This window comes from Haliotis asinina, chromosome 5 (assembly GCF_037392515.1).
Source record: "Haliotis asinina isolate JCU_RB_2024 chromosome 5, JCU_Hal_asi_v2, whole genome shotgun sequence".
NCBI lineage: Eukaryota > Metazoa > Mollusca > Gastropoda > Lepetellida > Haliotidae > Haliotis > Haliotis asinina.
In genome coordinates this window covers 5,766,083-5,791,331 of record NC_090284.1, presented here as the reverse complement: position 1 = coordinate 5,791,331, position 25,249 = coordinate 5,766,083, and the positions used below count along the sequence as shown (strand labels likewise).

Below are 25,249 nucleotides of genomic sequence, written 5' to 3'. Positions count from 1 at the left end.
AACCACTAGAGCACTGGTTGTCTCAAGGATACTGTTGCAGATTATGAAGCTCTGTGTACAGTGCAGTTGCATGATTATTTGTACAGGCAATCAGGCTTCCTATGATTCTCATCATCTAATGGCTCATAATGGCTCACATAATGTGTTTATTTGTCTCACTGAGCTTTCACTTGTGTGAAGTTGAGGGTGTATCTATAACTGAATGTCAGTCATTACCAGGTGTTTTTCTGACTGTTTTGGGAATAATTTGTTTTATTGTTTTCACTGTAAGCAGACAAGAGATTTATACATGTACATATATTCATAGAATATTTTTCTTCTTACTTAAGTTTTAATTCTTATTCTGACAAAAATATATTTTCTACAACCTACAAAAATTATGTTGAATTTAATACAATATCAGAATTGGCAAACCAAGAATTATTTCTTCGGACCCAGAACTGATATATGTGTAGATTTACTCAAACAACAATGGAATGATATATATTATGAATTCAAAATTTTACATCATCTTTTTTCTTTTCAATCAAGTATTTTTTGCTGTTGTTGATTAGCATGCTTAAAATGTTTGCTTTTTGCTTTTTTGTTTGCATAGTTGTTGAATTCCAATAATTGTGTATGCAGCTCACCAGTTAGAGTTTTTGTCTCAATTAAAATTTCGGGCTTTGATGCTCCCTTGTGTAAAAAACCTGTTGATGTATTACACCAGAGTTACCTCCCCTGGGATGCATGAAGACAGATTACCTGCCTCATACTATGTGACAGCTTAAAGACCAATTTGATAACCCATCAATTTCCTCTAAATACAAGCTCAAAACCTTCAGCTTTTTATCACTCAACTTCGTGACCTCTTTGAGTATAAGATTGGTCTCTGCCTAGTGAACACAGCTTATTTCAACTGAAATTTTGAAATATTGGGATTGTTGTTTGATGAGAAAAGCCTTGGTTAAAAAATCATCGTTATTTGATGTAGCTGAAGGGATTTGAATATGATTACATCAGATATCAGAGGCAGTTTCATCAAATTTGATACAATGATGCATGTTACTCAGATTTGTTCTATTTGAAAGCAGTTGATCGTTCTGTGTTTTTGTCTATATTACTTGACAATGTTTTACCCTTCCTAGGCTTTCATGTCAGTTCATTTGACCACAAAAGGCATATTTCCCCATGCTAGTAATGTAAGCTTTGTCATATGACACTGAAAAGTCGAAATATAATTTTAATTATATCAGTGTAGCTGGGATCAATAATATATGATTTTTTAGGAAAATTGTTGTTGATTACTGGTAGTCCCTATGCATCCTCTGACAAGAATTTTATAATCTCCTAAAAATTGCTTCTGACAGTTGTATGCACACAATTTGTAATCAAATGATTTCATGATTTTGATATCAAAAAGTGATTTGATTTCTTGGTATTTATATGAGAAAGATGTAACAGACCTTGAAATTTTCTCTTTTAGTGACAAAAAAAAATAAAGAAATATTTTGTTAGTTTTCAGATGTAGAACTCATGACATGATGATGTGATATAAGCTGCATAGCTATGTATGACATTGTATGAATTGAAGATGTTTAACTTGAGTAGCACCAAGTAAGTTTCCTGTCATGAATGTGCTGACCATATGACCAAGTTTAACCTTTAAACAGACTCCCAAAATTCTTCTCTGTCGAAATTAACTTCCTCTGTGCTTCCTCTATTCCCAAGACAGTTTAATGGAATGATGTATGTAAATATTATCTGGCCAAGCCTCTCAGAGTACACAACAGTCTGTGCATATCTTTGAGGCTAAGTCCTCATTGGTTTATCCTAAACCAATATATTTAGTTCCGTGGCGGAAATATTGTTTCCGATATGTCAACCGTGTTCCATTGCTCGATTAAGGGGAATTATTTGTTGTACATTGACAATTAATAAAGACTGGTGTGTTAAGAGGTGGGAAGCTCTGTTTGACCTTCTCTGTACATCTGGGGTCATGATGGTGAACAATGTTAGGTAAACACTGATGTAGGCATCGTATGAAGGTACGGAAGGTACGGCGGCGTGGGAACCCATGACAAACTAGCATCTTTGGTTGTCTGTGTAGACACTACTATACACATAACATAACACAAATGTGACTTATGCTCTGTAAAAATGATCTTCTATGATAGTTCCTGAGGAAAAATGACTTTTGGATCTGTAAATTGTCTACAGATGTCTGAGAGTGGAATAAACTCATGCTGACCTTTCAAATAGTTTATATCTACTGACAGTATCAACAAGAACATGCTGTTATTTTTCACTGATCAGAGATTAGGGTGCTGGTTTTCTTAGATTTATCTTTCAAATTTTGTATTTTGGAATTGAAATATTTCCATTTTTAGCAATATTTATGAGTTTTGGATGTGAAAATGTTTGAATCTTGACCCTCAAATGACATCATTATACTTATCTGTGTATTTGGATCCTTTTGATGTTTGAATAAATAATCAGCACATCAGTAATCACGGTGATAATTATGAAAAGTGTACCCATCATATTTGTTATCATTCATCTGGAATGCTATCGGTTATCATGAAGTGATTTTCAGTTTGGTCCTGTCTGATGACATTTATAGTTAAAAATATTGAAACTGCTCGTTAAAAATGTTTAATATGTGCTTCTGTGTAAGGGTCAAATAGTGAGATAGCTGTTTCATGATATCAGAAGTTGAAGATTGTTTATAATGGCAAGCCCCATTTGCAATACAAACAACCCCATGGTAGGACCCTGGAGAGATTTCTCCATGCTTGTAGTAATGTTTGGATTAAGAGATGAAATGGCTGATTTTCAGGTCACAGGTTTAAGAAAACAGCAGGATGTTTGATAAATCTCATGACCTAAGGCATTAAAACTGAAATGATAGGTTTGACTGACATTAAATATCATTTCATATGCAGAATTAACATAGTTTCAATTTTTATTAGCTCTAAGTTTCAATTCTTATTAGCTCTAAGTTTCAATTCTTATTAGCTCTATGGAGCTCGGAGAAGCAGGTTTATTTGGATGATAAATTGAATCGGGTTATAAATTTGTAGATAAGTTGAATTTTAAAAATTTGTAGCCTGTAAAGTATGCAAATCATTAGCATGGAATAAATTTGAATATGCATTAAAATGGCTGTTGTTGGTTTGAAGTTAGGCCATGATGGAGAGGTGACATTGGATGAAAGGGGATAAACAACCTTTCTGCTGTGTTCTAATCTATCTGTTTGATTTCAGGAAATTCCATTCCGACACATTTGGAGCGGAAACCAGAATAACCTGCACTGTTCATTCAGCCTGGAGTTGATAGACCGGTCTCAGTACAAGATCAGCTGTAAGATACAGGTGTACCAAAAAGCCATTCTGAGCAACAGACAAGTCCTGCAGATAGTCAGCAATCTGAAAGAGGTGAGGCACTGGATGACTACTGTTGACTACTCAACACAATCCTACATTCAAGGTCATTGTCTGGTGTTTGTATATCAATCACTGTACACAGCAATATGCTATAGGTGTAACAACAGCTTGTGTATAATCTGTTCTGGACCAGACGATTCAGTGATTCTTGTGAGCAATGGCCCCTTGGTCTGACGGTAGACTGTCAACCTGGTTAGACTGGGGTTACATGTTAGATGGTGGAACATGTTACTGTTAGCTCTAAGCTGATGGGTAAGATTGGGAGGGACAATTAAGTTGATAGAGTATCCCATGGGCAATGAACTCCAAGTGTGCCAACTTCCATTCAAAATTATTACAAAATCATCTGATTCATCCAATGAGTCAACACCTAGTGAAAATCTTCCCCTTTATGAGATGTAGCTTAGAAGTGTACAGAAGCTCGGGGCAGATCAGCATCAACTGTCAGACCAGCATCATCTGTCAGAGACTATCAAAGACTTCTTTCCCTCCTGCCTAAGATAATAAATCCACAAACAAGCAGTCTTGTTGTGGGAGAACATAGCATGGATTTGTGCGTCAGCTGAACATCACAGCTTGGCTTGGGGCTGCTGACACACTGAATAAGAGGTCCTCCTAGATCCCTTGTACCTGAGGCAGGTAACTGATAGCATGGATCCCAGTGGATGTTAGTTCAAGGAGACTGCAGATCCTTCAGCACAGAGACACATTCAGTGGTGTTGTAGCAAACCTGCCGTGGTGTATGTTTCCACCAGCACCTGTGTAATCATGGTTAAATATTTACAGTAGTTATGATAGGAGTTGATATGGAATCAGATCAGTTTACGTCAATGAAATAATGTCATAAGATGTCATAAGAATATGAGACTCCTGTACATATTATATGACAGTTTTTTAAGAAAAACTGTGTGAATTGTGTCAAATATGAGACTATTATTGCTGTTATTACTTGAGTAAAAAAAATTTAAACTGTATTTCAACTTTTAATATGAGATTGTCTTCACCAAATGGTTAAGTATTCCAAGAATGTCATGTACAGCATCTCCAGACTGTTATCTTAATTCAGGAGGTGTGGTTGCAGGAGAGAGTTTTCATCACTTAATGATAGGACTTAGATGTTTTATCAGATCTTTGATATCACCAAAATGCTATAAACTGTCAAAGTTTTTCACCACTGAATTAAGCTGCAGGCTTAAAATCTTACCCAAATTTGCAGTAGGAAAAGATATTAAAATTTTTTTTCTAGACCCCATATAAAGTTTTCATGTAACCCCATGAAACTCAACTGCCATGCCAGTGATGGTCTGAAATGTAAAACACATGTACATGAGAACAAACTGTCTGTCAAGTCAGCTAATATTATCCTGGAAATGTTTTCTTTTTGGCATAAAAGATACATAATCATTTATATAGCAGTTTTATGCTCCTTGTTTAATAAGGGCAAGTCTGAGAGGAGGGGTTTACAATACATGTATTTCCTTGAAACTGTTCGTGAAGTTTATTGAAAGTCTGAAGTTTAAAGTAACAGCAAGTGCAGATGTTAGTGTTCAAAAGGATGCTTGAAGTTTCAAACAAACTTTGTTGTATCTGACAATAATGTTCAGATTAATATCTGGGGAGGATGTGCAATATTGCAATCATTTTGATGTTTTACATATCTAAGATAATATAAGTCTTTAGTCTATCTTCATGGACATACAGTATATCTCAGACTAATTCTATCAGTTTCCTTTGGTTTTGATTTATAATACTGTATATACCTATGTATAATGTGACCCCCATGTATAATGCGACCCCCCCCCTCTACACCCCTTTATAATCGAGGATAAATCACATTCCCTGTGTATATTGCGACCATGGATGAAGCACATCACCGGCGCCAATAAAGAAGTGTTTTGTCATGCGTTGTTGTTGCTATACCCTTCCTGACCCCCTCATTCTAGGTACGAAAAACTCGCATTATATGTGGGTACATACGGTAACTGAAACAAGACAAACATCATATCCCATATGCACTGAATAATATTTGTTATATCTGAAGGATAGAAGATTTAAAGAAAAGTATTTTAGGTTTAAAAAAAGCAAAATTTCACAAAAATGCTCCATCCTTTTGAATATAGGTTCTGAAAAACTGTGAAGAACTTCTGTATCAGTGGCCACATCTGTGAAAGTTTCAGACAGCTCTTGGTGTTTTTACCTGCCTCATATGCAGATTTAGAAAATGTTTAAATCAATATTTATCATTTGCAAAGGAAATTAAGAACTTTGACCGAAGTTACCTCATTTTTTTCCTTGGGTCTACTTGACTCGGATCCAAAATAGACAGAAATCTGACAAACATTAACAGAAGTTGAGAAGACTCTCCACTTTTGTAATTGCTACTGTTGTTCTGAGACAACCCAGGCATAAATCAGGTTTAAAAAAAATATTCTTATTTTCAACTGTGAAGAGGCTTGGCTGAAGATTTGGGTGGCCTTTAGGTGCAGTGTTTTGTAGTTTCCAAGTTATGCACATTGTTTAAATTGTTGTGTTGGTATTTTGAAGTATTAATAGATTTTCTTTCATTCTTGCTTCTGCAGAAAATACCTTCCTGTCCAACTCCATCTGGTACCTTGAAAGGACGGTCGTCAACGGTAACGACTAACTCTTCTGGAACCAGCTCTGGGTTTAGCTCCATGGTAACGCTAGATCCTTCAGCACAAGTCTTCAGGTTGGTAGATTGTCACAGGTTTTAAACAATGTGATGAAATGTTCTCCCTTTTCTCTTTAAGAGCATCTAACAGTCCAGGTTTCAGAGTAATCTTTGCAAATAATTGTCAGGAACCCATGTTTTTTGGAGGAACATGGTAGTCCCATTAGGCTAAACTTTCAGTTACAGGAAAGTAGTATCCATGGTGATTCTTCTTTTTTCATTAACGAAGGAAATTCAAATGAAGAGATACCAAAAGTTATTCAGATTTGTAATCAATTTTAATAAAATGTTGTGTTTTTATTATTTTGACATTTGAATGATAATTTGATGTAATTTTTTCTTTTGAAAGCCAACTACTCATTTTCAGAAAGACACTCTTCAGTGAGTGTATAACACTACATAATTACTCATACAGTGCTCTGTTTATTATTTTATTAAATGAGTTTGTGAGGATTCATAATTACTCATACAGTGCTCTGTTTATTATTTTTGTAAATGAGTTTACGAGGATTCATAAATACTCATACAGTGCTCTGTTTATTATTTTACTAAATGGGTTTATGAGGATTCATAATTACTCATACAGTGCTCTGTTTATTATTTTAGTAAATGAGTTTATGAGGATTCATAATTACTCATACAGTGCTCTGTTTATTATTTTTGTAAATGAGTTTATGAGGATTCATAATTACTCATACAGTGCTCTGTTTATTATTTTAGTAAATGAGTTTATGAGGATTCATAATTACTCATACAGTGCTCTGTTTATTATTTTTGTAAATGAGTTTATGAGGATTCATAAGTACTCAAAGAAACATCTTAGAGACATGCCCAAAGAAGCATTGCTTAAACATTGCTAAATCATGAATGCAGTGGTACTGTTTACATCTTACATTTCTTTGATGAAACATATCTCTTAGGAAGACAGTGATATTAAATCTCTAACGAGTTGCTTAACGAGTGAACCCACATGGTGCTTGCATATTTCTTACATAACAGATAAATAGCCTGCAGGAAAACATTACTCATATTACAGAGGCCCTAGGGCAAACAGTACATGATTTAACAATAAAAATACACACTGAGCTAAGGCAAAGTACTTCAGCCATCTTGCCGCCATGAAAGCATGACTTTTTATATTCACAAAGAAAATAAATGTATAACATGTATCCTCTCTTTTGGGGGTTTCTGTTTCTTTGGAAGTGTGATTAATTTGTGGAAAGCCATGACAACAAAGACTGGTTTTTAATGCAATGTGGTTGCCCTATCATATCTGAACCTCTTCTACCATCTGTGTGATATAAGGTCAACAAATATTCACATTTGTTACAGACCCTCGTTTTGATGTGCAAGTAAATATCTGCACCTTGTTGCTTTGATGTGTCAAGTAGTGATGTTCCTGCAGTGGAGAGTTTGTTGTTACGGACGTACATTAGAGTGGATGTCTGCTTGTGATTAAGATGACGTAAACACACCAAATTGCTTAATTTTCTACATCCTATGCATCAAAGTTTGAATATTCACATGCATAAACTTTCTTAGATATCTCTTTTGTAGTTAATTAGGATGGGCATAAACACTTCACATCTTACTGAGTTGTTGTAAGTCTTTCATCAAGACTTGAAACAAAAATATAGGAGGCTGACTCTAATTAAACATGTCAACATTATCTTCATCTCTTTATTAATCTGTCAAAATTGATGCCATGCCACTCATTAGAGAGAGTGACCTGAAAGTATGTAAAAATGATTTCTTAACGGTGAGACTACCGTCTATCAAGTTGTTTTTAGCCTGCCAATTGTGTTATCTCCCCTGCATCAAGATGTTTTTTAAACCATGTAAAGTCAGTAAGATTCTTAAGTAAGTATTTAAACCAAAATGCTGTTTTTTATGGGTGGCATAATATGGCTAAAATGGCCGTTGTGATGTAAAATTTAAGTCACTTGCTCATCATGGGTGACATATGATCTCGGCAGCATGCCAGTATATCAATGTTGTGGTCCTATGAAAATAACCATCATCTTAGTTTATGACTGTCAAAAGCAATGTTAGGTTGAGTGAGAACAATACCTGGCAGTAGACACGTCGTCATGATGTAAGGTTGTGAAAACACACTTCATTATGGTGAAAATCAGTCAGTTATGAGTGCAGTAGCCTCTGCACTCAAACACAACACTGAAAGAACAAGTATCCAAAATCTTTAAAAGTCAATCAGGTCTTTGGTGTTACAGCCTTCAGATGCCACTTAAACATAGACAGTAGCTTAAATTTATAAACATGAAAAAAAAGTAAGTTGTGCCGCCACTGACTGACCTACCCCCTGTGGAAATTCTTAGCTTCCTCAACCCTTACATTACACAGTATTTAGCTGTTCAGGGTAAATAAATGTGGCTGTTTGTTTTATTAATTCTCCAACTGTTTCTCTCATCAGGTTGCCACCACATATCAAGGCCCAGCTTTGCATGCTGTTGGATCCCCCAAATTCCCGCGGCAATGACTGGCGGATGCTCGCACGCACCCTGTCTGTAGATAGGTACGTATCGGCGGCCACAGAGATACCTTGTCATATGACAGATCGAAACTTTTTCTGACGAAAGAGAAACATATGACATGTTTTTTTGAGGACAGGTGTAGAAAAACGAGATGATGTCATCGCCAACTGGTACCAACATCTGGCAGTGTTGTGCTGTGTTAGTGTGTTATGGGAAGTATGACTGCAGACTGCTACACCTAATGGAGTTAGTTTCTCATGTTGAAGGCTACTTATACTTTTCCTCGCTTAAAGGATTTTAGAAGAAAAGGGTCAGAAGGTTGGAACAGAGTAGGCCTATTAAGTTGTTTTTTGTAGGCTTGTTGAAACGGTTAGTAATTTACATGTATACACTGGCCGTTCATGCAGGAAATTGTGTTAAGTATGTTGAATCATTTTTCCTGTCAGCTGATGTATCCGATGGCATTTCTTACAAAGACTGGTTTACAGTCAGGCGATAAATGACATTTTATCTTCCTAGTTTTATTTATCACTTTCACTTTTTGAAAGTTCAAGGAATCGTGAGACAGGCATTCAACAGATGCATCCATTTTATAAATACATGAGTGTATTTATTTCAAAAGGCCAGCTGAGCTTGTGTTTTTGATCTAATACGCTGTATCTAAAGAGATTCATTTGGGGATAAATTCATTTCTTTCATGTTGAAGAAAATGATTTATAGGCATTCAGCAGAATGGAGAATATAATGTAAACATGCTGTGTTACCTACAGGGCCCTTTTAAATAGTTATCCTATTGCCATGATTATCTTAAGCCTGTGTTAAAGTACTGGGCCTAGATTTCTGAAGCCGTCTTAGTGCTGACAGTTGTAAACGACATACATTAACATTAACTTATGACTGTCTTAGTTCTAAGAGAGCTTAGAAAATCTACGTCCAGGAGTATAGACAGACATGACAATACGATAATTTTTAGCAATGCTGCCCTGTTAGACAGGGTGAAGTTTTATGAAAATCTTTTAGTGCAAGTGTTGTTGTGAAGCTATGATAAGATAAAGGAATCAGGATTGTCAAAGCAACACTATTGCTTTGTTAAAAGGGACCGGGGAGGTTTTTTCTATAAGCCTATTGCCTCTAGAACTGTCTCAAGTTAAGTTAAAATATACAAGTTTCAAAATATGTACATGCTGACTTGACTTTGTGAAGCCAGGTCCTTTTGGCTAGAACGGTTTTGTGAAAGCTGTGTGAGAACTGTTGTGAAGTATAAGTTAAGAAGTTACTACACGTTCACAGTGCTATGTTTGCTTTGTGGAAGATGACCGGGATTCCTCCCAAAGCTGTGATGTGTAAAGGGAAAATGTGGCTACATGTTTGCCCCATCAATCACCAAGGGAGTTTAGATGCTGGTATTTTCTAATGTTTTCCTTAGATATGAATGTACTAGAGCAACAAGATTTGACTGACAGTATTCCCTCACATTGAAGCCTACATGAACACACTGTCACCTATCACGCTGACCATAGTTAGAATGTATCAAATGCTAAAGTCATTTCTCTCGTGATGTTTTGTCAGCATGAGAGAATGTAAGTTTGGAGACAGACTAGAGGAGTCTTATTGTCTCCTCTGTGTCTAGCATGACGACAAGGACAGAGATGCCATGATGACATGCTGGGAGAGGTCTGCACCATTAAATGTGTACATTTCTTACAAGGACTTGTGTGTTCCACACAGCAGAAAAAATCTCTATTGTAGTGTAATGTGAGTTGTGAACAGATTCTTTTGTGTGTTCCTTTTGCATGTAAGCACCATCCGACATGAGGGGTCGAAGCAGTTCCTTGCAGGGGTCTGGGGATATTGTTGCACACTGCCTCACGAGAATTCTCAGGATGGGGTTTAGCATTGTGGGGTGGAGTTTGGTGGTACTTCAGGTGGTGAGATAAACTTTACAGTTAGGATGGGTTAAATATGTTGTGTGAGGATGGAGGTTAGGGAGTTTGGAATTAACTTTGATGGTGAGATCAACAAAACTATGACAGGGAAAACCTAGACTAGAATACCGAGCACCTAGTCTAGACTAGTTATTGTTGTTCTTGGACATCAGTATTCTAGCCTAACTAGCCTCAACCAGGCGAACTAGTGACTGAAAACAGGAGCACTGAGTTGCAGAGTTGAGTCAGGAAGCCGTGGCACGCTGCCTGAGTCAGGAAGCCGTGGCACGCTGCCTGAGTCAGGAAGCCGTGGCACGCTGCCTGAGTCAGGAAGCCGTGGCACGCTGTCTGAGTCAGGAAGCCGTGGCACACTGCCCAAGTCTGAAAACAGGAGGACTGAGTTGCAGAACTGAGTCAGGAAGCCATGGCACACTGCCTGAGTCAAGAAACCATGGCACACTACCCGAGTCAGGAAGCCATGGCACACAGCCCGAGTCAAGAAGACATGGCACACTGCCTGACCCATACCGAGTCAGGGAGCCATGGCACACTGAGTTACCATGCTGACACTGCCTGACCCATACCGAGTCAGGGAGCCATGGCACACTGAGTTACCATGCTGACACTGCCTGACCCATATCGAGTCAGGGAGCCATGACACACTGAGTTACCATGCTGACACTGCCTGACCCATACCGAGTCAGGGAGCCGTGGCACACTGCCCGAGTCTGAAAACAGGAGGACTGAGTTGCAGAACTGAGTCAGGAAGCCGTGGCACGCTGCCTGAGTCAGGAAGCCGTGGCACACTGCCTGACCCATACCGAGTCAGGGAGCCATGGCACACTGAGTTACCATGCTGACACTGCCTGACCCATACTGAGTCAGGGAGCCATGGCACACTGAGTTACCATGCTGACACTGCCTGACCCATACCGAGTCAGGGAGCCATGACACACTGAGTTACCATGCTGACACTGCCTGACCCATACCGAGTCAGGGAGCCATGGCACACTGAGTTACCATGCTGACACTGCCTGACCCATACCGAGTCAGGGAGCCATGACACACTGAGTTACCATGCTGACACTGCCTGACCCATACCGAGTCAGGGAGCCATGACACACTGAGTTACCATGCTGACACTGCCTGACCCAACCGAGTCAGGGAGCCATGACACACTGAGTTACCATGCTGACACTGCCTGACCCATACCGAGTCAGGGAGCCGTGGCACACTGAGTTACCATGCTGACACTGCCTGACCCATACCGAGTCAGGGAGCCATGACACACTGAGTTACCATGCTGACACTGCCTGACCCATACCGAGTCAGGGAGCCATGACACACTTAGTTACCATGCTGACACTGCCTGACCCATACCGAGTCAGGGAGCCATGGCACACTGAGTTACCATGCTGACACTGCCTGACCCATACCGAGTCAGGGAGCCATGACACACTGAGTTACCATGCTGACACTGCCTGACCCATACCGAGTCAGGGAGCCATGACACACTGAGTTACCATGCTGACACTGCCTGACCCATACCGAGTCAGGGAGCCATGACACACTGAGTTACCATGCTGACACTGCCTGACCCATACCGAGTCAGGGAGCCGTGGCACACTGAGTTACCATGCTGACACTGCCTGACCCATACCGAGTCAGGGAGCCATGACACACTGAGTTACCATGCTGACACTGCCTGACCCATACCGAGTCAGGGAGCCATGACACACTGAGTTACCATGCTGACACTGCCTGACCCATACCGAGTCAGGGAGCCGTGGCACACTGAGTTACCATGCTGACACTGCCTGACCCATACCGAGTCAGGGAGCCATGGCACACTGAGTTACCATGCTGACACTGCCTGACCCATACCGAGTCAGGGAGCCATGACACACTGAGTTACCATGCTGACACTGCCTGACCCATACCGAGTCAGGGAGCCATGGCACACTGAGTTACCAAGCTGACACTGCCTGACCCATACCGAGTCAGGGAGCCATGACACACTGAGTTACCATGCTGACACTGCCTGACCCATACCGAGTCAGGGAGCCATGGCACACTGAGTTACCATGCTGACACTGCCTGACCCATACCGAGTCAGGGAGCCATGGCACACTGAGTTACCAAGCTGACGCTGCCTGACCCATACCGAGTCAGGGAGCCATGGCACACTGAGTTACCATGCTGACACTGCCTGACCCATACCGAGTCAGGGAGCCATGACACACTGAGTTACCATGCTGACACTGCCTGACCCATACCGAGTCAGGGAGCCATGACACACTGAGTTACCATGCTGACACTGCCTGACCCATACCGAGTCAGGGAGCCATGGCACACTGAGTTACCAAGCTGACACTGCCTGACCCATACCGAGTCAGGGAGCCATGGCACACTGAGTTACCATGCTGACACTGCCTGACCCATACCGAGTCAGGGAGCCATGACACACTGAGTTACCATGCTGACACTGCCTGACCCATACCGAGTCAGGGAGCCATGACACACTGAGTTACCATGCTGACACTGCCTGACCATGCTGATGGATTATAATGAAGGGTGGGAACAGCTAGGATGGCAGCAGATGGTGCCATGATGTGATGATAGATGATAATGTTGCTGTCGTGTGGTGCTTAGGTTAAGCTTTAGTTAGGAGCAGACAAACGATGATGGTTAAGTGGACTAGAGTTTGTAGTGCTAAGGTTGGAAGAAGAATCTAAGTAAAGGTTACGATTGATTTTGGTCTGGTTTGTGATGAGGTTTAGAACCATATCCTTATCTTTATGACACAGAATTAATATATGTGCCTTGTTTTGCAGGTATATCAACTTCTTTGCCACAAAGCCAAGTCCTACTGAACACATCCTGGACCTGTGGGAGGCCAGGCATCGAGAAGAGACAGCCATTACTGATCTTATGAACGTTCTTCGCGTGATGGGCCGGATGGACGCTGCGGCGGTCTTGGAGAAAGACATGGGCGCATGGTTATGATGCGACCCCACCTCCTGTCATATCATCTCATTGTGATAACAAACTGCAGTTTGGATCTAGCACAAGCATGTGGAAATTGGTGGAATTGGTGAAAGATGGAAAATGGTGGAACAGCTTTAGTCGTGTGTACAAAATGCTTTTCCTGGATAGCCTGGCATTGTGTCAGAACTCATTTGTCAACACATTGTGTTGGAGCTCTCTTGTTGACACATTGTCTCAGAACTCTTTCACTGACACATTGTAACAGAGCTCACTTGTTGACACAAATGTGCTGGGACTCTTGTTGACACATTGTTAACAGACCTCACTTGTTGACACAAATGTGTTTGGACTCTTGTTGACACATTGTTAACAGAGCTCACTTGTCGACACAAACATGTTGGGACTCATTATTACACATTGTTAACAGAGCTCACTTGTCGACACAATGTGTTGGAACTCCTATTGACACAATGCTTGAAGCAGTGCTGCTTGTTTTGTATGTTTTGTGCTATATCTCCAACATCTGAAACTGATATTGTGCTATGAAGGTGCTATTTTGAAGTGACTGCCTTGAACTAAGGGAGGTAACCATGACATGGATTGCTTGGAAGGTTAACGTTATGATTTACTTCCTGGACGGTCGGCCACTTTGACTTCTGATTGGAGGAGAAAGGGACTCATACGTCAGGGTGCAGAAGTGAGAGATCAGCCTCTCCAGTATTAATCTGATCCAAAGCACATAATCATGGCAGTAGAACAAAGGCAGTATTTATGAAAGAACACAGCCGCCTAACTGGATGGACATTCATCTCATATTCTGTGTGCCTCATTGGTAGAACTAAGTAGAAAGAAAGGATGCAAAATAGAACTAATCTAGGATGTGACCAATATCATACCTCAAGGTGTTGCTATTCATATTACATGCATGCCCAAACTGCAGGGCGACATAGCCTTTATTCTACATCATCAAATGTGTCAGGACAAATAATGATCTTAAGGTCATCCTAGTTCAAGGTCAAACACTGACCTCAAGATCATCCTGCAGACAATTTTCTTGCTGCAGGGAGATATATGCAATGTGCTTCATTTGCATTTCTACTTGCTGCCATCAAGATAAAAAAATGAGACTGAAAAAAGACAAAAAAGTTACACTTGTGCAAAGACTTCAATATTGGTATGAATGAAAGCTTTATGTGGGGATGTATGTGTGTCTCTTGCAAAGACAAACCAGCTTCGACTGGAGTCTGATGTTTGTGATCTGGTAACCATAGCAACTGCTCTTGGCTTACCATAGTTTGTAGAAATATTGCTTTTGTATATTTATGTTGTCACGGCAACCAAAACGTTTGAGCTTTTTATTTATAGTGCCATGTGCAGTGATTACTGCACGCGGAGGACAAAGTAAAGCTGTTGGTTTTATGTATACACTACATCTTTGTAGCCATGCTCGGAGGCAAACACTGATTGCAGTGGTGGGAAAGTAGCATGGCAGTTATGTATTAATGTATTGCTTTATTGTTCTGTTAAGAAAAGAAACTCCATGCATAATTGTCTAGGATCTGGATATACATTCACAGAAAAAGGTCATTTATTTATTTTTGTCTTCATAATTGAATGTATAAAATGATCTTTTAATTTTTTTTTACTTTCTTAAATTCATGTAAATTATTATGCAATGATGTGTTGCTCCACACATGAAGTGTTTGCCTGTGAGGCGTGACAGAACATCATTGAGTCTGTAGAATCTCAGCAATGTATCAAACCTCGTACATAAAGTAAAAACATAGGCAGGAAACAGTGAAGAACAAGTTATAGCTTAAGTAATACACAATGGTTTGTGTGCATTTCCAACCAAACAACACACCACAGTCTGTGAAAGATATGATCTAAACAGACATTGTGGTCTGTGAAGGACAGGGTCCAAATAGTTACTATGGTCTGTGTACATTAAGGCCAAACAGGACACCATGGTCAGTGTATGTTAAAGCCAAACAAGACATCATGGTCTGTGTATGTTAAGGCCATTGTCTGTTGTGGTATGTGTGCTTTAAGGCCCAAAAAGACACCATGGTCTGTGTACGTTTAGGCCAATCAAGTCACTATAGTCTGTGTATGTTGAGGCCAAACAAGATGCCATGATCTGTGTACATTAAGGCTGAACAAGACACCATAGCCTGTGTATGTTAGGGCTGAACAAGACACCATGGTCTGTGTACGTTAAGGCTGAACAAGACACCATGGTCTGTGTATGTTAAGGCTGAACAAGACACCATAGTCTGTGTATGTTAAGGCTGAACAAGACACCATAGCCTGTGTATGTTAAGGCCAAACAAAACACCATAGCCTGTGTATGTTAAGGCTGAACAAAACACCATAACCTGTGTATGTTAAGGCCGAACAAAACACCTTGGTCTAAATAGCAGCCATGGTCTATTGAACTGGTGGTCTAATAATATGGACGTTATGGCCTGGCAAAGACATCATTGTCTGTGCAAGGTCTAGCAAATAAAACAATATTTTCTGTTCTATGGTATTTCACTGAAAGTTAAATTTCAAGAAAACAAATTTGGTCAAATTTCCAAACATTCAGTAACAATAAAGTTGCTCAGGTGATAGAAAACAAGTCATGTTGACCAAGTTTTCTTCCATGTGGAGCATGAAAAGTGATGCTTGCGAGGCCCATCTAGTCACAGTTCAGGGGCACACCTAGCAAGCTGTCTGTTCACAATTAAGTCTAATTTAATTTGTACAGTAATGAAATAGTGTTAAATCAAAATGATTTGCTGAAGGTGCTACTTCTCTATGATTGTATGTGTTCAGCCTGCGTGATAGCCTGACAGTGGTACGTGTTGTCATGCTGCAAGGATCACAGGAAGGATGCCATCTTTAGTGTCTTGTCTGACCAATTTGAAATCAGTTGAAATTGAAAAAATCACCTTATTTCAGTGTTATTTTATACAATAATATCTGGAAACCCAAAAAAAACAAACTAACTTGCAGGAGCCCGACTGGTCACATATAATCTGCTGGTCAAAGGGAGGGAACTTTTGTTACAAGTTTCAATGTAAACTTTATGGTTGTGTTTTAAAAATTGAGTAATATAACATCAAATCAGTTTGATCAATTATTTTCAATTTGTTCAGACAATTTTGTATAATACTTTCTGCACATGAAATATATTGGTTTTGTGACTGCGACAACATGTGAAATACTTGTGTACAGAGAGATGAATCGGTCAATAATTATCCAAAGATTATTGTCTTACATAAATGCTCCAACTTGATATGTTTCAGCTTTTTTCTAATGTTTTTATTATTTATATCACAAAATGTAGAGTTGAACATTGTGAAATATTTAGCATTTGCTTGACCTCATTTTGTTGGTAAGCTTCATATGCACGGTGAGACTATTTCAACAACTGGTAACCACACAGAAGGGTGAGTTGCATGCTGGCCTGTCTGTGTGAGTGTAGCAGGCCAATATCCCAATGTAAGCCCAGTGTACATATTTCTGTCAGATATACGGCAGACTTAGTGCTAGATGTTGGAGGCAGTGACAGTAACAGCGTCTGTAACACCATCGCTGCTCACCTCGCCTCCAGCAGAATGTACAGTTTTTGAAACTTGACTTGTTTGCAAAGAATTCATTTGTAAATATTATTCTAAGAAATAAATGTTTAGAAGAATGAAGCATCTGGTTGGTTCTCTTCATCTTTTGTGAGACATATTTCATTTTGCCTTGAAATGTAACAACGTAACAAATGACAGTCGAGTATGGTTGACTGAAGTACACAGCATGGTTTGGTTTCTTGTTTAACGCAACCATCAGCAATTTTCCAGCATCTAAAGAACATTCTTGGAGTCTTCACCAATGACCCATACTTTTGAAGTCTGGAGAAAACTTTCAAGTAAATGATATAAATGATCCTTAATACCATAAAAACTGAATGACACACAGTTAATCTACTGACAGTGTCCCATGACACATTTGATTAAAGAATTTGTCTGACCACACACAGATAACCAACTGCTCAAATTAGATGGTCCAATCTGTTATATCACTTCTTATTACAAGTATTGGTACCTTCACATCTGTTCTAGCCCAGAGTCACCATGGTGCTGACACAGACAGGGCAAAGTGAGAAAGATGTGTGAAAGAGGGAGTAAGCTAACCAGCAACTATGTAACTGGACAATTTGTTGAAAATATTGTAGTCCTTGGACTCGATTTCTGTTCTGAAAATCAAGCTAGTTGCCAGTAAAATTGTATAAAACACTGAGAAATACAGAAATATTTCATATCATTTTGAAGATACAATACATTCAACAAATGCTTTGGAGGACAGAGCTGATTCTAAGCATTGATATTTATTTTTAAAGGAATAGTGTATCATACTCTGGAGATGGTGAATTGTCTGTAGACAGAAATTCAAGAAAACACCCCTCTCTATATTAAAAAAGACACTCTTACCCAGAAAATACTTATTTCAAGAATGGTGTTCTAAAGGTGAAATGTCAGGAGGTGAGAATACACACCAGTCACTCCATGGTGTGATATATCAATAAGAATTATTTCAAACTGTGAAATAACAAGAGTTGTTTAAAGGTTCTGCATAATGCAAAGTTATAATATTTGGCTGGACAACGCATCATCTTGTGTGTGAATTGAGCAAGGACACTTCGTATAGTAGCTTACAGTTTAACAACGCACCCAATTATTATCTCCCTTGATGTGTCAAGGGAGGCTACTCTGTTAAGCATAGCATAGCACGAAGCCATGTGACACGTGCTGAGAAGACTTGCAATGGGATACTCGAGTCGATATGAGAAGGTAGGGGCTGATTAATGCATTTACTCACGTGGTATGTAACAGTCCATCCGTAAGAAAGGTTCTTTTATCAAAATGTTGATTATATTATAGAAATGAACCATTATTTGAGTGTGAGATCAGGTTGAAGTTTTCTTGAAATAACCACTGACAAGTAAATGAACTGCAGAATTTAACTGAAATTATCATTGTAAGTATTTGGATGAAGTGCCATCTTTAACAGACATTTGAAGAAATGTATATCGCACCTGCTGGAGAAGCATACTTGCTGGGACTAATGATTTTACCGCAGCTTCTTTTACCCGGCAGTTCGGTTGGTTCTGTGATGTGATGGTAGCAGACGTCAGATGTCATGTCACGTGATCAGTGGGTATAACGTGTCTCTTGGAAACAGTTTGGGGGATATATTGATGACAATTCTTTACTGTTTTAAGACATTTAAACAGTAGACAATGAGCTGGTCATAACATTTAGAATCACCATTTGAGGGTCTTGTGGGTGAGAACTTTTTCCACCATCCCGTTATTTGTAACTTAAACATTTGTAGAGATGAGGAGGGAACATCAAAATATGACATAGTCCATAAACTTATATGCCCATTACCCTAGTAACAGGTAACTGACCAGTCCATTGCTGATGTGATATTGTCACAGAAACTGGAACTCTTGTAACATATGTCAAATTGAGGATTACATTTTGTTAGTAAACAAGTGGACTATCTGGGATTCAAACTCGTACTCTCAGAGTGAGTCACTTGATTCTAATTAAGAAGGTACACTGTTGTTTCATATGCAAACAATAATATCCCCCGATGTAGAAGCGAGTTAATGCATAGAAGTGAGTCAAGCACCTCTATCCGTCTGTCACACATCTCCTAAACTGTGCATCCTAGCTTCATCAAACTTGTTACATGTATCAAACATGATCCCTAGATGTGCCATTTTGGGGACAGACCCAGATATGAATATTTTTTTTAGGTTTCCATGGAAATGCTACTAAGGCTGTGGCTATGATGATGTCATCTTTTCCGGGATAGATACTTAAAAAACCACTGAATATTTCTTCGCTAACCTTGACACATAGATAGGTCTGGTGTTGTACTGGTGTGTTGTGTTGGTTTTGGATTTCTGAATAATATTTGTTGCGTTTCCATGGCAATGAGTTTGACGTTGACTAAAATTGGTGGTGGTTCTCTTTTCTGAAGTAGAAATTTATAACCAGTCAGTACTCTCCTTCCACTTTGTAATATAGTCACAGACTTGCTTGACAAATTATTGTGTAGACCAGTGCTCATGCTGTTGATCACTGGATTATCTGGTCCAGATTCTATTATTTACAGACAGCTTAAATATTGGTGAGTGTTGCATAAAACTAACATTACTTTCTGACTGCTGTATACACACCAAACATTTGGCATAGTCGAAACTAACAGACATATTCATGAAGAGCATTTTGCCATTGTGGAGCACATTGATGACTTTGTCTTCTTGTTTCATTTGCTGTGATATATACTGACTTATTTCGCTGTATCTTTACTTTATTTATCCAATGTTTTAGTTAGGTTGTCCAGATTTTCAATGTTTCTCTCAGTACTAAATATTTCCTCTGATGTTTGTTTCATGTACAAACCCAGTACAATGATTTTACCAGGGTGCTCACAGTTTTACATGATCTCTGCATGATGCATGAGCTCTGTTGTCCAGTATACCTACTTTTCATGATGTTTTACCTGGAGTATCAACTGTTTAACCTGTCTCATTAACATCTCAGCTGACATGCCACTGTGCTGGATGATTTCTAAACTCTTTTACTTGATATGCCCATATATACACACTGTGTGTAGCTTGGCTTGTATGGATAACCTGAAATATTGGTATTTTATGCAAACTTAGTTACTGAATCAGTTTCATCAGTGACACCATATCACTGTAAATTTAGTAACGACTACATCATTTGAATGTCCTTACGGACTTATGAGGAGAATGCATGAAATGGTCACCAGGATTTTATGAGATGCAGAAATGTGCATCCAGTTGAGTGTAAAGAATGGATGCAGATAACTAAAAATACAGCACCTGGAGAGACGCACAAAAATGCAGAGAGTGTACCTACAGTGCTAGTCTGTGTCACAGTCCTGCATTGTTTTCCCTTATATCACAGGCAAAGTGTAGCGCAAAATGGGTTGCGCAGCAGAACGAAACTGACCAGTCTTCGTATATGCGAGCGAAGCGAGCAAAGGTTGGCAACAAACTTCCCTCGCTTCGGTCCGAAAAATATTTTTCATGTCAAAATAAAATATCACCACCATCAAATATAGACACACATTTACTCACAGGGTTGTGCTCTCAGATTTCCAACCTCATACCTAACAATTACTCACGTGAAATATATTTTAATCAACGTTTTAAGCGCCGCTGGTGCTCTCACAGAGCGTTCTTCACCTCCATTACCCCTGCCAGCTTCCGGTTCAGCGGAATGAAGGAACAAGAATAAGCAGAAATTAAGAGGACACATCATATTGCCCAAATTTCTCATTAAACTGTTCCAGATTATTTACCTGATATGTTGTGGTTATTGTTAGAATTTTAGTAACAGTTATTCTAAAAAGGCTCACTCCTGACGTAGCGAGTGGATGAATGCAAGGGAGGTAATTGCGCAAGTAGTTATTTTTGAAGGAAATACAAACACAGTAAAATGTGGCCATACGCTGGGACAGATGCCGTCAGCTGGTACGTAATATGAAGTAAAATTAAACATTTCTTTTCTTGTTAAGAAAAAGTGTTCCATGTGATCTAAGTACCGATTTGACGAGAAGCTATTCTTTTCATTTCTTGATCAATTCTTATCAATACAAAATTGTTCCATTACAAAGCAAAAGATCGTTTTCACTGTAAACGAAAACCGCGACACCTCACGACAAATCCACTTGATGACTTGAAATTTAAAAACAAAACATCCATACCTCAAAGTAAATGTCTTTCCTGTCCCGCATTGTCCTGTTATAAGGAGATTGTGGCCTGTCTCAGCAACAGCAATGCAGTTCCTTTGCTCCTCATTCATGGTTAATATGCACGACGACTGTCATCTGCGAACTTTGTGGAGGACATGCGACTCGACAAGTGTTTTCAGAGTTACCTAACCTGTTCCTTCATTCCGCTGAACCGGAAGCTGGCAGGGGTAATGGAGGCGAAGAACGCTCTGTGAGAGCACCAGCGGCGCTTAAAACGTTGATTAAAATATATATCACGTGAGTAATTGTTAGGTATGAGGTTGGAAATCTGAGAGCACAACCCTGTGAGTAAATGTGTGTCTATATTTGATGGTGGCGATTGTGGTATCAGCTATTCCACTATGAACTGTACAACCCTGAATAGGCCCCTATCCCCAAAAGGGCCCCAGTACTATTAACGTAAGGGAGATAACTCTCATTGCCCTTGTTCTAGGAGTTGAGAGCACATGGCCACTGTCTCGCCATGTTGGCTGAGTAAGCCCATTTTGAGCTACAAATAAACCCACAAACCTCTGTGATAGTTGTCCTTCCTACCACCACATGGTGTCAGAAGTGGTTCAAGGCTCATCATGGCAAGTTTTCAGATCACACCTCCTGAATCTTTTGACTTTTCTAACCCAGAGTGTTGGACTCGTTGGATCAGAAGATTTGAGAGATACCGGGTCACTTCCAGACTATCTACTAAGGGCTCCACCACTCAGGTGAATCAGTTATTGTATCTAATGGGTCCTGAAGCAGATGATATTCTCCCTACATTCTCTCTCAATGAGGATCAAGAAAATGACTATGATACTGTAAAGCAGAAATTTGATGACTATTTCTCAGTTCGAAGAAATGTGATATTTGAGAGGGCAAAATTCAATCAGCGATGCCAAAGACAGGGAGAACCTGTAGATTCCTTCATTACTGATCTGTATTCTCTTGCTGAAAATTGCAATTATGGCTCTCTTCATGATGAGATGATTCGAGACAGAATAGTTGTTGGAATTTGTGATGTGAGACTGTCAGAAAAATTCCAGCATGATCCTAATCTCACTCTACAGTCGGCTGTTAGTCATGTGCGCCAGTCAGAAACTATTCACAAACAGCAACCAGTTATTCGTGGTACCACAAGTAAGCCTGATGTAACTAACAATTCCAGTGTGGAAGAAGTAGTGTCTCCATCAGCAAAATCCAAGAAATCACAGCACAAGTCAAAATCAAAGAAATCTCGTCCATTCAATGATCACTTCAAACCTAAATCAACATGCAAATATTGTGGAAGAAATTCTCATCCTAGACGTGAGTGTCCTGCATCTAATTCTACATGTCGCAAATGTGGAAAAGCGGGACATTGGGATGTTGTATGTCGAAGTTCAAAATCGAGACTCTCTGAAGTCCAATCTACTCCCAAGTCTCCTACTACAAGTGAGCCTGAATATGCCTTTATTGGGATGCTTAGCACAAGTTCATCTCAGCCATGGACTGCAAACTTGAAGATAAATTCATCTGTCACAGAGGAATTCAAGATTGACACAGGAGCTGATGTGACGGTAATTCCGTATGGTGTCTACACATCTCAGTATCTTCCATGTCTGCAGAAAAGTGACAAGAGACTGTTTGGTCCCTCAAACTCCCGCCTGAGCGTCGTTGGAAAGTTTCGCGCCAAACTGAATAGCATAAGCAGGGATGTCGAAACAGAACAAGATATATATGTGGCCAGAGGTCTCACACACTCTCTACTTGGCAGACCAGCAATCGAAGGACTGCACCTCATCAAACACATTGACAGTGTTACAGGTGACACTTGGAAAGAACTGTTCCCAGAACTTTTCTCTGGATTAGGGAAAATGGAAGGTGAATACACCATCAAACTGAAGGAGAATGCAAAACCTTTTGCAATTTCTACACCTAGACGTGTACCACTTCCTCTCATGGACTGTGTGAAACATGAACTTCAGTCTATGGAAGACAACGGCGTCATATCGAAGGTTGATGTTCCTACTGAGTGGTGTGCCGGCATGGTAGTAGTCCCCAAGTCCTCGGAAAGAGTAAGGATTTGTGTCGATCTCACCAAACTTAATGAATCTGTGAGACGTGAAAATCATCCTCTCCCAGCTGTAGATCACACTCTCAGTCAGTTAAGCGGAGCAAGAGTATTCACGAAACTTGACGCTAATTCGGGATTCCATCAACTTCTATTGTCTGAAGAATCCAAACTTCTCACTTGTTTCATTACACCTTTCGGTCGATACTGCTTTAATCGACTCCCATTTGGCATTTCGTCTGCACCTGAACTCTTTCAGAAGAGAATGCAACAAATCTTAGAAGGACTGGATGGTGTCGTTTGTCAAATGGATGACATTCTCACACATGGTCGTGACGACAATGAATACGATCAGCGTGTTGAAGCAGTCTTATGCAGACTTCGGGATGCAGGTGTAACTCTCAATGCTGAAAAATGTCAGTTTTCCACATCGCAAGTGAAATTTCTCGGACACATCATTGATCAAAATGGTATTCGAGCCGACCCAGACAAAATCAGTGCTATTCTCGACATGGCACAACCACAGAATGTCTCAGATATCCGAAGGTTTCTTGGAATGGTCAACCAACTTGCAAAATTTGTTCCAAATCTTGCCTCCATCACACAGCCTCTCCGTGAACTCCTTGTCAAGGATAGACAATGGATATGGATGGAACCTCAACAAACTGCATTTCAGTCAATTAAATCTCTACTCACATGTGCTCCAGTTCTCGGACATTATGATCCAAATGCAGAGACACTGTTGTCAGCTGATGCATCGTCCTACGGATTGGGTGCTGTAATCTCACAAAGGTGTGACAATGGAACATACACACCAATCGCATATTGCTCTCGCTCGATGACAGAGACAGAAAGGCGTTACGCACAGGTAGAAAAGGAAGCGCTAGCCATTACTTGGGCATGCGAACGTTTCCGTGATTATCTCCTGGGAAAATACTTCCACATCAACACTGACCATAAACCTCTTCTCGCTCTTCTTGGTGACAGTCTCTTGACCAACTCCCACCAAGAATACAACGATTCAGAATGCGTCTCATGGCATATTCATATGACATTTCTCATGTTCCTGGGAAGCAGTTGTGTCCGCAGATGCACTCTCCAGAGCTCCTCTTAACTTGGCACTCTCCAGTGTGGAAACTCGTCTTCTAGCGGACACAAACATCTACGTTGACTCAGTATTAGCAAACTTACCTGCATCTGATCAGCGTCTGGATGAAATTCGTCTAAAGTTGCGCCAAGACCCTGTCTGTTCAGTCATCATGAAAAACTGTCTTGAGGGATGGCCAATTTATGCATCTCTTCCAAACTGTACAAGATCATACTGGCCGTATCAAGGAGAACTTTCCATTGTTGAAGGGCTCTTGCTGTTTGGAAAAAGGCTAGTAATTCCATCTTGTATGAGAGCAGAAATGCTTGATATCATTCACTCTACACACCAGGGCATAACCAAGTGTCGTGCTCGTGCAAAGGAATCTGTATGGTGGCCAGGCCTTAGTTCTCAGATTGAACAAGTTGTTATGAGTTGTCGTACTTGCTCTCGCTGTCGACCTAACCCTCATGAGCCACTCATCCCATCAGAAACCCCTACTTGTCCATGGAGTAAGGTATCCACTGACCTGTTTGAAATCAATTCAAATCCGTACCTGCTTGTCATAGACTACTATTCAAAGTACATCGAGATAAGTAAACTCACAAGTACAACCTCGGCAAGTGTTATAAACCATCTAAAATCCATCTTCGGAAGACATGGAATCCCTGATATCGTCTTCTCTGACAATGGTCCTCAGTACTCGTCATACATCTTCAAGAAGTTCTCTGATGACTACTGTTTCAATCACATCACAAGCAGTCCGAGGTATCCCCAA

At 39.9% G+C, this 25,249-nt stretch overlaps 1 protein-coding gene across 6 annotated transcripts in view; it reads left to right on the top strand.

Annotated features, from left to right (window-relative positions):
• The window catches only part of LOC137283503 (netrin receptor UNC5C-like), a 352,179-nt gene extending 334,968 nt beyond the window's left edge, over positions 1–17,211 (top strand). For all 6 annotated transcript variants that reach the window (XM_067815037.1, XM_067815043.1, XM_067815041.1 and 3 more), the window contains 4 exons: positions 3,246–3,416; positions 6,005–6,135; positions 8,549–8,650; positions 13,369–17,211. In XM_067815037.1, coding sequence (XP_067671138.1) covers positions 3,246–3,416; positions 6,005–6,135; positions 8,549–8,650; positions 13,369–13,540 — 576 coding nt within the window. In that variant the 3' untranslated portion in view covers positions 13,541–17,211. The remainder of the gene's footprint in view (positions 1–3,245; positions 3,417–6,004; positions 6,136–8,548; positions 8,651–13,368) is intronic.
• Positions 17,212–25,249: the final 8,038 nt, after the last annotated feature.